The following is a 16,672-nucleotide window of genomic DNA, read 5'->3' on the forward strand; positions in this document are numbered from 1 at the left end:
AAAGGGTTCAGATGGAATGCTGTTTCTATAGACTTGTAACACTAATAGATGGAGTGAAATGTACCGTATTGGTTTGTATCATACAGTATGCCTTGTGAAAACATGATATCGGCACAATACAGGGTTACATGTCCCTGTTTCCTGCATGCCAGCTTGTGCTGGCCCATCTTGATCCATGTTGGTGCAGGCTTGTCCAGCACAGAGCAATCCGAGCAAGGAAAAACCATATTGTTTGTCAGAACACCGCTCAGCTCAGCCCAAATAGCACAATACATACCACACCAACAAATAAACAGCATCGTAACAGGTCATGGCACACTTTAATCCTTAGTTACAATTGTGTGCTTAATATATTAAAAATGTGTAGTTCTCATTCCTAGCTTAATCCCAGCATCTATAATAGGCAGCACACAATTAGTCAATAAAGCAAGTTAAAGACATACAGAAGCTTAGCTTCTAGAATGTTCCAAATTCTCAAGATTCCACTTAACAAGTGTCTATTCAAATCAAATCTAAAAAAGCCTTTAAAAGTAATCTTAAGCTTACCATTCAAATATGGCTCTATACATCAAAAACCTCTCAAAGTTGAAATAATGGCAAAAGCTAGAGGAATTCGACGATGCATGTAAACAATAGAAGTATAAAACAGACTCCCTTTCAACTTCTGAGCTTAACTGATTAGCTATGAGACACCATATCACAATTGACTTCGGCATCTCACAAATAACTAAAATATTGAACAAATTCACTCTCCACCTGATAACTATAATCATACCCATGTTTTCTTTTAACTCAATTCCTATTTTACTTGTTCATATTTCTCCCATATGGAGTCAGTTAAGCCAATGACTGAAGCCACGAATAACTTGAACTATTTCACTCTCCAAGTAATAGCTACAAGTTATTCAAATTTATCTATTTTTCATATTCAAAATCGTGTTTTTTTCATGGGCATCACATACTTTGTTTCAGTCAAAGGGACGTTATTGAAACCTCGTATTAGAACTGGGTATTTCATGTACCATCAGCATTCCTCAACCTTAAGTAGTAGAAGAATTCAGGGAAATAAGAATCCCTTTAGAATTTACAATAGCAATGCACGCAAGTCCATACTATCATCGGAAGCCTAAAATGTAAAAAGTTTAATGTGGCAACTAGAAGGGAAAAAAATACATCAACTAAAGCCAAGAAACTAATCTGTAATCACTTCTAAAAAGAGAGTTAAATATGTGCCAATATCACTCTCAGTGGTTCATAAGAGTACTCCATGCACTCTTTACTACACTCAATAATACGAATTACTATATAATCTCAAGCACGATCAAACCACTAAACTTTGTTTAATTAAGACCGACGGGCCCTGTCATGCATCAAGTTATCTTCCATTGATACAGAAATACTGAAATGACAGCACGAAGTCCAAATTAGGGAAAATTAACTTTCTCGAGTTTAAAAGAAATGCTGTATCTACATTTGAAACAAAAAAAAAAAATCATAAAACTTGGTAACTCAGGCATTGAAAGCTACGAGTAACTCTATGGCATCATGGCTTCTTTAGTTGGAGGCTCCTCAGAGAGAGAGAGAGGGAGAATCATAACAAAAACAAATTTGCCACAGTAAACTAAGCAATATTTTACAAATCAGATACCTATAATTGATGACCAGGCAGAAATGAGTCAAAAAGCAAACACCATCTAGAGACATGGGTAACATACATATCTGTTGCTCCCCCAGAACTGTTGAGAAGAATATTATCAGCTAAAATCCTGGGCTGTGTGAAACAGCTAACTCAAAAACCCACCTTGTCAGAAGCCAATCTCTCTCATCAAGCCTTCAACCTCTCATTAAAAGATTTTTCCTGCACCAGCAAGTCTTCGTGTGTATGAAAAGGAACCACAAAGAGAGGAAAGAAGATTGCTCTAGAAGGCACTCCATAGCTACCGGTCATTATCTACATCTTGACATATTTGTCCACATAAGCCTGCAAAAAGAGGAAGCCAGATTTGTTCTTAGATTTTGAATTTCTCAATGAAACACCTTAGTCGCATACGAAGAAGGAAAAACTACTATCTATTAAGCATATATTGTTGGTGTGAACAAACAAAACCACAGTAGGACCAATATTTAATAGCTATCGTTACTGGGGCACATTCCTTGTTCAAAATTCCTCCATTTAAGCCATGCTCTGCCCAAGGCCCCACCAAGAGACCAGAGTCAAATAAAAATATGGAAATTGAACCCAAGACATAAATATGCCTTATTAAGACCCTTAATCAATAAATATTTAATTCAATAAGCAGTATTGTCAAATAATTCATACTCAAATCAGTAGAACACAAAAGAAGGAAGACTGAAGACAAATATCATGCTCGGAGGAAAGGCATTACCTTTGGGTGCATAAGCTTGAAAGTTGAAATACTCATATAAGATTTTACTATTTAAATCTACAAAATGATAAAAAAAAGAGCATAAAATTGTATGGTATAAGCAATATGAACATACCATCACCAGCTTGGTCAGTTTCCGCTGCGATGACTCTACATACTGATTGATCTTTGCCTGTGTTTTAGGTATCTGATGACTTGGAATTGCACCAGAAACCTTATCCACTGTTTTCTTCACAATGGTCTTAAATGCCTCTTTGCTCATATTTCCCTGTCTCCATGATGGCTTTAGGACTTCCTTCACAAAATCTGCAAGGGCAATCTTGAGAAGTTTCATTGACCTTGATTCCTTGCTCTTCTTCTTTCCAGGCGATCGAACCTGGTCAATCTCAATTTCACCTGCAGCAGTGTTCCCCACTTCAAGTGGAATAACTGGGCTCCAGTTTTTCCCATCCACTTGTTGAGGGCTCTCATTCTCAACAGCACCCACTTCTGCATCTGTGGCCCCCTCACCAAATTCATCAACTTCAGACTTAAGTTCAGCACCTGTGCCATCTTTCTTCCTATTGCTATCCTCAACATCTGCAGGCCTAGTCAAGCTGCTAATTTTTGGAACCATGCCTGCATCATTAGCAGCTAGGTTCTGATCTTGAACACGATCTAGCTTCTTGAGCATGTTAGAAGATGGTTCGATGCTGTCAAAGAGTGGATCATATGTACCAGATGCAGGATCCCTAACAAACTGATTGTGCACATCAGGTAGCACTTCTGCAGAAGTTTCATGAGAATAACCACCAGTTCTTGGCAAGAATTGCTCTCCTGATCTTCTCAAATTGGGTGGTGAAGCTTTCAACCTTGAACCAGAACCACCTAACGGATCATCGCTTGAACTGAACAAAGAATCATATTTACTGGAACCAAACTTTAAGCTTCCCGGTGTTTCTTCAAAAGTAGATGCAAAAGGGTTGTAGTGGGTTGGGATAGACTTATTTGGTGCCCCCATATCAGACAGCTGATGTGGCAAATTGCTTTCTGAGAAGCTCAATGACGATCTTTGGAAAGAAGGATTAGCCATGCCTGGACCACCCAGGTTTGAAGGAAAATTAGGACTGGCAGAGCGTTGTTGGCCATATGGAGGATGTGAATAAGGCACATTGCTCACAGAAGGGAATTCTTCCTTAGAGAAGACTCTTGGGGGCAGACGATCCCCTGGGAAAGACTCAGATCGGTTTGAAAGGGCTGGAGGAAACACAGCACTGCCTTGGGAATACGACTTAGAGGAACTAGGTCCCTGACCGGGATATGGAATTCGAACATCATCGCGAAGAAGAGATTGATGGTGCAAATGAGATTCCTTCTGCTGCAAATCCGAGAGGACTCGAGAACCTTCGGGCATCGGAGGGGGGCATGATAACCAATCTTCTCTAGGAAATGGTTGATTCTGCTGATTTCCCACTGGCAAAAGCCTCCATTTAAACTCATCCATATGCAATGGAGGATGATGAGATGACTCCGTTGACTGGAAAGGTTGATGATGGAAATCAACTGTCTGCGAACGAGTCAGCTCACCTGGAGAGTAGGGCCTTATAGAAGGCTGAGAAAAGTCATTTCTAGGTGGGATAGCATTTTGCTGAAACTGCATGCGCAAAAATTCTGTTGCAGGAAAGGCAGGCCTGCTGGGAAATCCATTCGCATATGAAGGTGGTGGCAGAGAGGGATTGGGCCACATGGAGTTCGAAGGATGCATACTTTGAGAACGGTAATCACTAGCCACAGGTGGTTGATGGGAACTTAACATACCAAAGGGTGGACGATGCAAGTGATAGCTTGTGACTGGTGGTAAGAGATTCTCTCTAGGATGTTCTGAAGCAAATGGTGCAGTAATACTGTCCGCAGGAAAAAAGGGAGGAGGATGACCCTGAGGTGCAGATGGTAGCAGCTGAGATGGCTGAGATTTAGTATCTGGCACTGAAACTCTGGGTGGTGGAAACTCATTTGGAAGCAACCTTTGATTCCCAGGCTGGCTTGTCAGACCACAATTTGAATGTGAATGGCTCACAAGACTTTGGCTTTGATATGTCTGAGATACTAGAGCATGTTCTGAATATGGCTGAATAGAAGGGACCTGATTTTGAGATGCACCAGTCTGAATAGCTTGACCCTCTGCACAAGAAAAGTGAACAACATTTTGAGGTTCCAAAATAGCAGTGGAAGCATAAGTGGCTTGAAAAGACTGAGAAAAATGTAGCTTTACCTGTGTTAGGTTGACCCAAAACAGTTTCACTGATCAAACATTCAGATTTTTGAGCAGGTGAAGGCTGGGAGGATTCCAGCAGAGGCTGAGTTTGTTCTTCCTCTGCACTATTAATCTTAGGTGCCTTCTGCAATATTTCCAATTGTCGTGGTTCCTTCACTTGACTAACAATATTTTGAGAACCATGATCAGTGATTTGTCGTTCCGCAGCATCATTTTTCAAACTCGGTGACGCATCAGCTGTTACAGCGTCCACTGCAAATTTCTTACCCAAAACTCCATCATGAGTAATCTCGGTGCAGGCTTTGGACAATTTCTCATCAGTCTGCATCTCAGGGCTTTTTGTTGCTTCCAGATCCACATCGTCGCGTTTCTCAACATCCATATTTCTCACTGAACTCTTAACATGGTGGCAGTTTTCAGAATCCAGAGCATCATCATGCACATCATAGTTGTCAGAACCTTGTGCAAAGTCTTTAAAATGTGGCTGCCTGCGCCTGTGGTATCCAACATCACGGTGGAGAAAACGACAAGATGCTCCACGGAAGCACCTGCCTCGAATAAAATTGAAACATTCGGGAGGCTGATCGCGATCTGCTCTTGCAAATAAGGTAGTCCGCCTATAAGCTGGTGGTGACTTACTCCTGCGCCTCCTAGGGGACCAGCTGAAAAACAAGTATATGAGGCTTTGTAGACTGCACAGCATTTGCACTTGAATATGAATGTGCACTCATTGATGGCATGTGAAGCAAAGCATTTGAAATCTTGAATATCCAAAAATAAATTGACTTAGCAAGATATACACCAAATTATGTAGAAATTCATGATATTGTACCTGCGAGATCGGCTGCGTTTGTCTCTTCTCCTGGGACTGCGACTTCTCTGCCTCCATCTACTCTGTTGAGGTGACCGACTGCGACTCCAACTCCTCACCCTCTTACCGTGCCTTTCATTGTAGTGTATCCCATCAGAATCGCTGTCACTGACACCTTCTCTTACCAATCGCCCAAATTCATCCACATTTGGTGCAGTAGAGTCTTGTTTTGCATCCTCCATGTGAAGTTGAGTGACTTGATGGTCAGCATTGACACTTTTGTCTCCCACAACATCATTGTCCTCAGAAAGCTCATGATTTCCAGTCTTATCATGCAAACTTTGATCATGTAGCTCGTGAATACTAAGATCAGTCACATTTTCAATTGCATCAACAGGATTTGAAAAGACAACATCTGGTGGTGCAGATTTTTGAGGCAATGAGCTGCCAAAAGTAGCAGCTTCTTTGGGCATTGTTGACAGACAATGACTTGAATCAGTACGTAGTCTGGATCTTTCAGTCTCTGGAACACTCTTAGGGCTAAAATTTGAAGGCACTTCACATCCCTTATCCTTTTGCAAGCCTAACCTGCCTAGTGCAGCTGATGGGGAGGTCCTAGCAGGGTTGATGCTATCCACGTAGTCTTTCTTATCATCATCTTCTCCACTGTCATCTGAAGCATAGCCTTGTATAAGACGGAACGGGCTTCCATCTTTAATAAATACCCTTGGAGTTTCTGCAGTTTTGCGACAAGCAGAAGTTGGCATAACATTGACCCAGCTAGAATCTTGAGTTATCGGCCTCACAGACTGTTGCATGTTGCCATCGACAGCACACTCAGCAGCACCAGGCAGAGGCCTGACTGGGCTAACATCTTCGATAAATGATGAATCCTTGTCATCTGAAAACAATATCATATTGATAATTTGTCTGAAAATAAAGTTAAATACCTACTTAAGTGAAAACATGGAAATAACCCCAGCCAGAGGCAGACAAACCATAGTGTAACCATCATACGAACACTTTAAATATTCAAATATCTAAATATATCCAAACATACATGGTGGTAGGAAGCAAAAACAATTTACTAGAGAAATACAGAAAATATCTATCTGAAAAAAAATTGTAAGACTTCCTCAAAATTTAATAGAAGTTGTTCCCCACCTTGAGGCTCATGAATAGGTGTAACTAAACTGTAGCATGCACATCCAACAATAGAGAGTTGATGTAAATTGTGTGCATATTTCATGCCACTAACAGGAAACATAGACATTATCCTTAGATTGCGCAATAAACGGTAGAGATTGAACATGTTTTCTTATTTATCATCGCAAACCAAAATTGTAATTAGAAGTCATTATGGTAGAGTTAATCTTTCAGCTGATGTTAAAAATACAGGGATACTGTCAATACAGAATATCAACATTGTACACATTACCAGCCAGGATTGGCACAATGGTTGGTACATTACCAACTGATGTTAAAAATAGAGTGATATTGTCTTCCAAAGTTCTCAATTACTGTGGGTGTAAAGCAGCAACTTGGGCAACTCTAAGGGTGCACGAGGCATTTAAAGAGTGTTTTTGATACTACTGACATGTGAAATAGGCATGATTATACATGTATTGCTACTACTAATTTACATCAACATTAATGGTCGGACAAATGTTGCAGAAAGGTCAAGTAAGATGTGGACCTAAACTAAGTATTGAGGTGACTTTCAGATGATACAACTGTGGGCCAACATGGGTCATATATGAGGAATAATAGTTTAACAAGTTATGTGGTAACCAGGTGACCTGTTGACCCACCACCATAAGCTGCTTGAGACAAATAAGGATATGAAGGAGAAAATAACAGAGAGACACAATAAAGAAAATAGAACAAGAGAAAAACAAAGAAAGAAAGAAAGAAAAACGAAAGAAGCGACTGGCCCCTATATGGAGTCAACTTAAGCGGCCAGCTATTAAGACAAACTTTCTTATTTTTCTTGTTCATTTATTGAGTCCCACTTCTCTGCTTCTTAACTTAGGGAGATTTGAGGATCCAATTTCCTGAAGAGGAACCATGATCAATATGGGTTAGCCACAGGACTCACATATACAACAATATGGGAGATTTAGTTTTTATGGAACAACAATGGAGACCAAAAACATGCTCACCTTCTCTTTTCCCTTTGAGCATGGCAGATCTCCACATTGTTGGTAGAGTTGGTCTTAGGGCCCAAGGACATGTCTTTGCATTCACTCGCATCCTTGGTCAAAAACCCACATCCATCAATTGTCCTATATCCAAGCTAAAAATCAGAAAAACCCCTTTGATATTCAATACTGTAGATCAGTCCTTGAAAAACCATGCCAAACCTTCCATGACACACCTAAAATGGCAAATGCTGCATGCTCACGCAAAACCAAACAAAAGTGGAAAACCATAATGAGAATCAAAGATGACCAAATTCAAGGATAAAGACAGACCATTTGAAAAGCTAATGAGGCCTAATTTGGAAATGGCATAACGATGGGACAAGGCATTTATCCTGCTTTATACCTGGGATAAATGCAAAACATGCCAAAAAATGACCCACAATTATCTATCCCCAACACCTCAGAAATACTGGGGTTAACCAGGACATGGTGATACCCTAGCTACCAAGGAACCAGGTTATCCCCATATTTTATCCCACCTTTATTATTGAAATGGCCAAAAAAACCCATTTATTAGCAAAAGGAAACCACAAAGGGAAGGGCATATTTGTCTTTTAACCCAACAATAATCACTGTAATGTCAGTTGTACTATGGTACAGCCTAATCAAGACAAGGGGATAAAATTGATTTATCTAAAGAAAATTAAAAGACTTATCCCACCTTGTCCTGCCTTATCCTGGAATTTATAATACCCAGGATACCTAAAACTTGTCTCCAAATTCCCCATCCCACCTCTAAGCTAGGCCTGAAAAAAGCACATAACTAAAATAAAAAATAAACAGTGGATGTACAGCAGTTGCTATTAATTAATCATGAGTGGAAAACATGTTCTGTTAGACTATACAGCATCAGAAAGAGGAAAATTATATATGTGCAATTAATTTGTTTCTCAACTGAACTTGAGAAGACCACCACTGTTGTTGGATAATCATTTACTTTTTCCTTAATGTTAACCAGTATCATTTTGTTTTCCTCATAAAGTATCCACCCTTACTGAGATATATCAGTTGTCCAATATAAGGTTCCCAAAATGACGTCTCTCCAAAAGCTAAGTCATTTGAAATTTAGCAGACAATCATAACCAATTTCATGCAGCATAGGAATGAATTATGCAGGAATAAATAGATAAAACAATTATTTTGTAATAACATAATGAAACAAATTTTTTGTCGAAGCAGAATATCTAATTATGAGGGATAGAAAGGGCGATAAGTGGAAAAGAAAGCAGAATAAAGAGCTTCAAACCAATACCTTCCCTTTTGTCTTGCAGAAAAGATGAAGGCCCTGAACAGGATACAGTGCTAGGCGCTGCACCCTCCTGAATGTGCTCTGCAGTACTCCGAGGTGCTGGCTCTTCAGCAACATGTCTTCCATTAGTTAGAGAGGCGGACTCTCCAGTCGGTTCTGTATTCAATTTGATGAAACCAGCATCACCACCAGGCAGGCCAACATCATCTAGATATATGCCCCATATGGCAAAAGGTTCATTATCAATGTAATACAGAAAGACACGTTATCTCTGACAAATGAAATAATATAAAAAACAAGCATTAAACAGAAAATCATTTGAACTTTTTTGTGTATGAGAGGACATGCAATAAGAAATACAAGTTCAAAAAACAGTCCCAAAGCTGATTTGATTTGAGTAATTGGATGAAATTTAAACAAGGCAAAACAAAAAGTACATGCAAAGAGCATCCACACATAGAAGAAGCAGAAAAAACAGTCAAGTGCCAGAGGCACAAGCAGTAGCCTCAAAAACAAAGTACAGAGTCAAGAGACCAAGTCTGGCCAAAATAAATAATTAACAATGAAATGCAACCAAAAAAAGACTGAGCAGTGGTGAGAACTCAGATAACATTGCAAGGTAAAGCAGAAGGCTTAGACACTCCAAATGTTACTACGCTGACAGCACAAAACAAAACAAAACTGAGGTCCGTTCCGTGCTTCAGAAGTGGAAATAAGCTAAAGCACCTGGGCATTAGTTGTTCCCAAAGAGGCAACATGATGGTGAATAACAATCAACTGCGGATCACAACCATGCAAGGGAACCAAATACTCCGGAAATAGGTTGCCTTAATAATGTCTGTTCGCTTGCCTTGCTGAATATTACCACGCTGAAAGCATGGACAAAACAAAAACTGGGTCTCTTTTATTTTCAAAATGTGGGCAGTCCTTTCTTTGCCTGGCATCCCTCAATTGCAGAAAAGCTGCATGTTTCCTTTACATTAAAGAAGAGAAACCAGCTTGCTAGATGACAAACATAGATGCTGACAATTTCACAAAAAACAACATGTTCAATGTCAATTGTCAAAAACTTAAGGCATAAATTGCATATCTAGAAACCCACCGCCCACTCACCCAAAAGAAAAGGGTGACCAAGAAGCCAAGAAATAAGAGAAAAGAGAGGATAAATAAATTCAATGCAGCAGATGATGTTGATAATAATCATGCATAGCCACCTTACTGAGCCCTACATGCTTAGGGAGAAATAAACTTGAAAGGCTTAACAGTTGCCTGCCCCCCAACCAAACACATACCAAAACAGATGCACATGCACACACCTCATGCTAAAGCAACGATGTAAAGTTAGGTCTACGACAGAGGTTTCATGGAGTGACAAGCCACCTATAAATCCACCATGCCATTCCCTAACAAACATGGTATTACATTACCAAAGATTCTAAACCTTTCCCTGACCTCATCCAACTCACAATCTTTTGAATTATATGAATCTTAGGACATGAAGCCACAATCCAAAGACATCAATAACAACAACAGAGAATCAAGTTCTTTATCGTCAACAATCCTATACCAGAAAAGTCCAGCGGGGGACCACGTCCAATCTAACATACATTCAAATGAAATTCCTTATCACTTCAACCACCATATCCTCCTCCCTCAAAACAAATTTAGGGCGGGAAGATAATAAATAAATAGATAGATAAATACGCCTAAAGAGTCTCATCCTGAGCTAAAGAACACATACTTACTCATCTCCCTCTCAAAAAACACACCACCCACAAACGTTAACCAGAACGAATATCCACATACCAAATGGCCCACCTGGGAAGCTTTTAAACCAGCTCATACCCTACATAACTCCAACTAACAAGGTCTTCAACAAATTTAACTTTTGTTATCCAATATGGCATAAACCCATAAAAGAACCAGACCAAAGAAATCCACCTAGTACAAATGCAGCTGTTAAAGAATATTTTTTGAGGAAATAACAGATCAGACCTTCCCCACAAGCAACAGTACTCCAATGTACAAAATTCAGGGTAAGGTGCAATTTGTATGTGCTAATAATTAAATTCTGGGAATAAACATATTCAACTAAGAGCCTTTCAAACTTGACCAGTTACTTGAATAGTCCTAACATATCATCAATCAATAACAGTCATGAACTGAAGATGCCAGGAAGATCTTCAATATGATGCTCTTCGGCAAAAATAGTATAACCATGACAATCCCATTGACAAAGAATCAGGAAGAATACAGAACACTAACCAAGAAAGAAAAAGAGCCAACAACAACTGACAATTTTAATTGCAAGATAATGGCATTCAACAGTAACATCAATATTTATATAAAGCTGCATTAAAAAGAATTCTAATATCTGGAGCCAACGTGAACCTGTTGATCTTAATCAAGTTAGAGCAATAAGTAGTGGCTAAAGAGCTTTGGGAGCTGGTGCAGGGAGCAAATACAGAGGATTTAAGTGGGTGTGACATCAACTAAGGCTAAACTAGTACATTCCTTAAATTACTTCCTAATAGAATAAGATCAGTTACTGTCATCAGTCCAAAGGGTGGCCTGATTAACATCAGACAAAACAAGTCACTAAAGTACCTATACCTTTCTGGCAGAGCATAGTAAAAAGGTAGAGAATTTTGGAGAGTTATCCAAAAAATTACAGATCAAAATTAGATATGGAAAAGTTTTTAGAAAACAGTACTTCAGGTATGCATTAAATTCTAATGTATAATGGCAATCATTGAAGTGTCAAAGCTACAATTCTCACTATTAGAAAAACTTAGAATTGTCAAAGGCCATTGCATAAATAATTTGAGCTTTTAAAGTGATTTAACATTTACATTATTCAAAATGTAGAATTTAACTTCTTATTTAGAGAGACAACATGAGTAAATAAAATTGAAAAGTTCTTCTTAGGGCAGATGTTGGTCTACAGGAACTTGTAAAGCTCCAAATTTTGTTCAGGAGATTGACATTAGAAAGTTCCTTGGTCATCCATTCATATCATCTTCTTCATCCTCCCTTAACCTTTACCTTTGCTTTCTTATGCATGAGTTAATAATCGTCCTTATTCTTTTTTCTTGATAGATGAATTTTTTGACTTTGAGCCATGACATAACTAATCCGAATTAAGACAATGGATTTGAGCTCTTGAGGCATACTTGTGACTGAGTAGTTGCCATTTCTGCAGTCATCAAAGGAGTTTGCCACTAGGAGAATCAAGTGTGCTATTGTTAATAAGAAATGGAGCAGGAAAAGACTTTAAATTTCTAATGTGCCTTAGACTGATCCCTCCAATATCCATTTTCAAACTTCTTAGAGGAAAGCCCCACCATAGATAGACAAGTTCTGAAGATGGCAAAAACAAACTTAGATGTATCAAAACAATTCAATGGCTTTTCAAATGAAACAAGTAATGCTTACTAATATCTTCATTCATCCTCACACTCAGAGATTATGTATAAAGATGGAGAAACGGTAGCACATCACCAATTATAAGATTGCTCAATTTTAAGAGAAATATGGCATAAAAATAGCAAGAAATCATCTTAAAGATCACAACAAGAAATATGAGCAACAATATTGTGAGAAATCCACCTCAAAATTAAAATTTCAATATTCACATGACCATGTGCATCAAAACCAACATATCAGTATAAAAAAGAGACTTGCAATAAGCATAGAGATGAAAGGCAGCCACACTTATCAGACACTGGAACAACAAGTAAGAATGCGCGAAATAGCAATTCTGTGCTATTAATTTTTATGGCAACTAAGGATTCATGAATCCATAATGTGCAAGGGGAGTGAAGAATGAAAGGACAAGATGTTCACTGACCTTCCATATCCATGTCTGATGCAGAAGGTGAACTAACTGCAACTTCATTTTCCAAATTACCGGATTGCAAGGAATTCTCCATTTCAGATGGCCTCTCTGGATCTTTATGTGATTCCATTTCAAAACGATATTTCCTTTTCACCCACTGAAAATACTCATACCCAACAGCAGCAGCACTCCCAGGTGCACCTCCAAACAAGAAGGCAAATTTTGGATTCCCAGCCTCCTTTGTACAGGCCAAGTTTTCAAATTCAGGCCCAACTTTTGCAATGAATTGACACAGCACCTCGATATTCCGAACAACTTCTTCTTCAACTGGCTTGGGTGGTGGTGGAGGGAGATCTCCAGTCACTTCTCTTTCCACTAGTGGAACCTTCTTTCCAGCATCATCAACTTCGCCAATGTGTGAACTGCCAGTTACAGGGGCATTCTCGCCTGACCGTGCTGGAGTAACTGGATCATCAGTAGTAACATGCTCAAAGGAACGGGTCCCATCAGCCCCAGAATCCACAGATGGTGCCTCAGGAACAGCTGGAAGTTCCACCATTGGAGGCGCCGGTGGAGTCGGTGAAGGTGGAACGGGTGGAGGAGAAGCCGGAGGAGGGGGGGGCGGAGGAGGTGGGAGGGAAGGGGGGTGGGCATCTCCAAGTGAAGTACTTCCGAAAGGCACGAACGGGGCAGGTGTTATCGAGACAAAATTAGATGGGGGAGGAGGTGGAGGGGTAGAGCCATGTTGAATCCCCATAGGGGGCAGGTGGGAGGTTCTATACAAAACTTGTCCCTGTGAAGGAGGAGGTGGAGGTGGATACATTCTTGGAGGCGGCGGCATCTGTTGCGGTACTTGATGTGCATTCTGGCTTAGCATGGGTGGAGGGTACGAAGTGCCAGGCCGAGCATAAGAAGGGAACATTGGGGCACTTTCATGGGGGTGGATGTAAGGCTGCCCCATGTTCATTGGTGCAGGAGGTGGGAAGTGGAGAGGCTGCTGAGCCGGTGGAGGAGGCAGGGCATGCGGATAGGGAACGGAAGGCGGGCCAGATGGAGCTTGGTGAATTTGTGGTTTAGGTGGGGGGCCATGTTGGATAGCAGGAGGGGGCAGACCAAGTGGAGTTTGCTGGAAGGGAGCAGGGTGCCCTGGAGGGGCTTGCTGCAATGGAGGTGGCGGCGGCCCATGCCGAAACTGGGGGGCATAGCCGCCTTGTCCAAACATCTCACTTTCAGTAATCTCTTCTTCGAAGTTCAAACACTTTGGAGTTTCCTACATGATTCAAGCTAGAAACTTTCAGCTAATTCTTTTAAAAGAAAAAGGAGGGAAGGAGGGAGAGGAGGGGGAGAGGGAGAGTTCTGCTTGCTATCATAACAACTGCATAAAGTAAGAAAAATCCACCAACAAGGATTTAAAGATAGCTCAATACTGCACAAAATGTATATATAAATTCTAAATCTACCCAAAACTACTCGAAAAGCGACAAATTTATAAGTACCTCCGATTACCAGTAATTCAGAAAACGACTAAAACCCTCTCTTTAATCGCACAAGAGTATGATCTCCAAGATCTCCAAGAATCCAAAACCCTAACCCTCTAAGCCGCATCAGATTCCAAACCTAGGGCAAGCACCGATCATAGCAAAACAACAAACAAATTCCATTGCTTCACAAAACGAAACCCATCGAATCCTGCAACCAACAAAAAATATATAAAAAAAAAACCTTTTTCGCTGGAGAAGGCGTACAAATCCGCTATCACAACATCGCCCCTCGCGATGGCCGAGGACTCAGGGATTGAGAAGCAAGACGGGGGGAATTGCTATCGAAGAAAGCGAGAGTTTTCGGATTTGGATTCGAACTCGACGAGCGAAGGAAGGATCAACCTCGGAAGAGTTTCCTTCAATTCTTTTTAGTATGCTTTTCGTAACAGCGGGGGTTCGTGAGAGGAGGGGGTGTGAGTTTGCTCGGTTACATTGAAGGTGCCAAGGAGGCCTCAAGAGGGGTATAAAGCGTGGCGTCGGACGTGGAGCGATGAGATGGACAAAGATGACCGTCCAAAATGAATCGAACGGTCTAGGATCTTCCGATTGGAATAAATTTAGATTAAACTGATTTAATGTGAAGACGGCAGATAAGGTTATATTACATGAAAACAAAAATTTTATTGGTTTTTTTCTCAAGAATGATCTCCTAAAAATTTAAATTTGCATGCTCCCTCCAAATTTATATTTATTTCTGTGCCTTCATAAAATACCTTTTTTACACTTCTATATAATAGTTCTTCGAACACTATTAATAAAAACTATATTTATTTTAATTAAAATAAAATAAAATTTTAAAATTATTTTTTTGTCCACCATCACGATCGCCTTATAAATGTTTCTTTTTGTACATCAACCCATTAAAAATATTTTAGTTATTTTAATTTAAAATAGTTAATTTTTTAACAGCATTAGATAGTGTGGGTACATATTGCAAAAATAAAGATAAAAAATAGATAAAATAGAAAAATATGCATTTACGAGGGTATATATGCAAATATCAATTTTGAAATGGTATTCATATAAAATTTAATATTTAGAAGAGTATTCATACAAAAAAAACTCAATTTTATTTTTTTGGTACGGAACCTTTTAGACTTATTATTTTGATCTCCATTGGTATTAAATCTATTTCTTCTTTTTTTCTAAATGACTGAGCTATCCTTTGTGATATTAAGCCTCTAGTGGCATCAGTATGCATTGACAGAAACTGGCAATGCATGGATGATGATACAAAATATTTTTCATACAAGACTAGGGAAGATTGCTAGGGATCTGTAATAGGATAATAAATTACTTTCACGTGTGATAAGCTTTTGAGAAATTCAATGAAATTATTTGCCTTTTTTTTATATTCATGATTAAATCTTGATTATTGATTTACGGAAGGTAAAATAGGTGCGGAAATTACTACAAGAGAGATACGCCGGATAAGGTAGGGTTTATGCATCCATGTAGTCGTACAATCAAGCACATCATCGAGAAGAAAAGAGCCTTTGATTTCGTGCCATAATATCAAAAATAATGGATGATAAATTATATGAATACGAGCCATATGCATGAAGGCTATATTCGATGGTTTCAATTTCAGAAATTGCATTCTTTCCAGCAAAGTCAAAGAATGAATGAAAAAAGCACAGCAAGAATGGGGAGGGAAGTTTTTGGAATATTATGCTGATAGTGCAAATTATGGTTAATAAACACCACTCTCATCAAGTACATCACATGATGGATAGTTTTTTTACCAATATCTATATAACATATATATATATTGAATAATGAACAATATATCTTTCAAAGCACTTCGTGTATCTACAATGCATCATTTTCTTTTTGGGTTATCTTAAGGTCAAGTTTGAGATTGATGGTTACATTCAGTTGTTTGAACCAATTTTTTTGTGATATAATTAACATATTAATATCCTATTTGGGCGTATCCAATTATATTAATTAAATTGCTTTTTATGGTTAATACCATCCTATACTCTGCACTGCACATGATTCATGAAATCTACAAATTTGTATTGGTTTTATTCAATGCACTTGCCCACTTATTGGATTTTCATTTTTCGCTTTTGTGCATCACAACTGAATCCCATGCATCACATGGATTGTTTGCCTATATATCACCAATGATAAATATCTATATCATATTATGTTTCTTTTATTAAAATGTTGTTATTCATGTTAAATGAGTCAATATTTTGGTTGAGTACTTCAACAAAAATGGTTTATGTTTTTATATTAATAAGCACATGTAAATGCCAGTTTGATAATATATATATATATGCATATATATATATATATATATATATGTGTGTGTGTGTGTGTGTGTATTAGGATGAAGACCCAAAAATACTTTTAAGTACCTATATAAAAACTTTGTTT

General features: G+C 38.9%; 1 protein-coding gene across 5 annotated transcripts; it reads right to left on the bottom strand.

Annotated features, from left to right (window-relative positions):
* Positions 1 to 1,397: 1,397 nt before the first annotated feature.
* On the bottom strand, positions 1,398 to 14,718 carry LOC103704197. Of its 5 annotated transcripts, none has more exons than XM_026803481.2 (8): positions 14,466 to 14,718; positions 14,250 to 14,360; positions 12,756 to 14,013; positions 8,909 to 9,112; positions 5,474 to 6,353; positions 4,639 to 5,303; positions 2,503 to 4,547; positions 1,398 to 1,981 (listed from the first exon to the last, which is right to left on the bottom strand). In XM_026803481.2, the coding sequence occupies exons 3-8, from the start codon at positions 13,963 to 13,965 to the stop codon at positions 1,952 to 1,954; spliced, it is 5,034 nt and encodes a 1,677-aa protein (XP_026659282.2). In that variant the 5' UTR covers positions 13,966 to 14,013; positions 14,250 to 14,360; positions 14,466 to 14,718; the 3' UTR covers positions 1,398 to 1,951. The 5 variants fall into 5 exon arrangements, with proteins under 5 accessions (XP_026659282.2, XP_026659285.2, XP_008785609.2 ...); XM_026803484.2 differs by having other exon boundaries at positions 8,909 to 9,061; positions 14,240 to 14,360; XM_008787387.4 differs by having other exon boundaries at positions 14,240 to 14,360.
* Between the last annotated feature and the right edge of the window lie 1,954 nt (positions 14,719 to 16,672).

The sequence above is a fragment of the Phoenix dactylifera genome, chromosome 15 (assembly GCF_009389715.1).
Source record: "Phoenix dactylifera cultivar Barhee BC4 chromosome 15, palm_55x_up_171113_PBpolish2nd_filt_p, whole genome shotgun sequence".
NCBI lineage: Eukaryota > Viridiplantae > Streptophyta > Magnoliopsida > Arecales > Arecaceae > Phoenix > Phoenix dactylifera.

What these genes read in the sequence shown, in the direction of transcription:
- LOC103704197 (XM_026803483.2), bottom strand. Translation starts at nt 13,965, where the DNA reads ATGTTTGGACAAGGCGGCTATGCCCCCCAGTTTCGGCATGGGCCGCCG. An exon ending in ATCAGACATGGATATGGAAG is followed by an intron (nt 9,113 to 12,755) that starts GTCAGTGAACAT and finishes GCATATATCTAG; the next exon opens with ATGATGTTGGCCTGCCTGGT. An exon ending in TCTGCAAGACAAAAGGGAAG is followed by an intron (nt 6,354 to 8,908) that starts GTATTGGTTTGA and finishes TATTGTTTTCAG; the next exon opens with ATGACAAGGATTCATCATTT.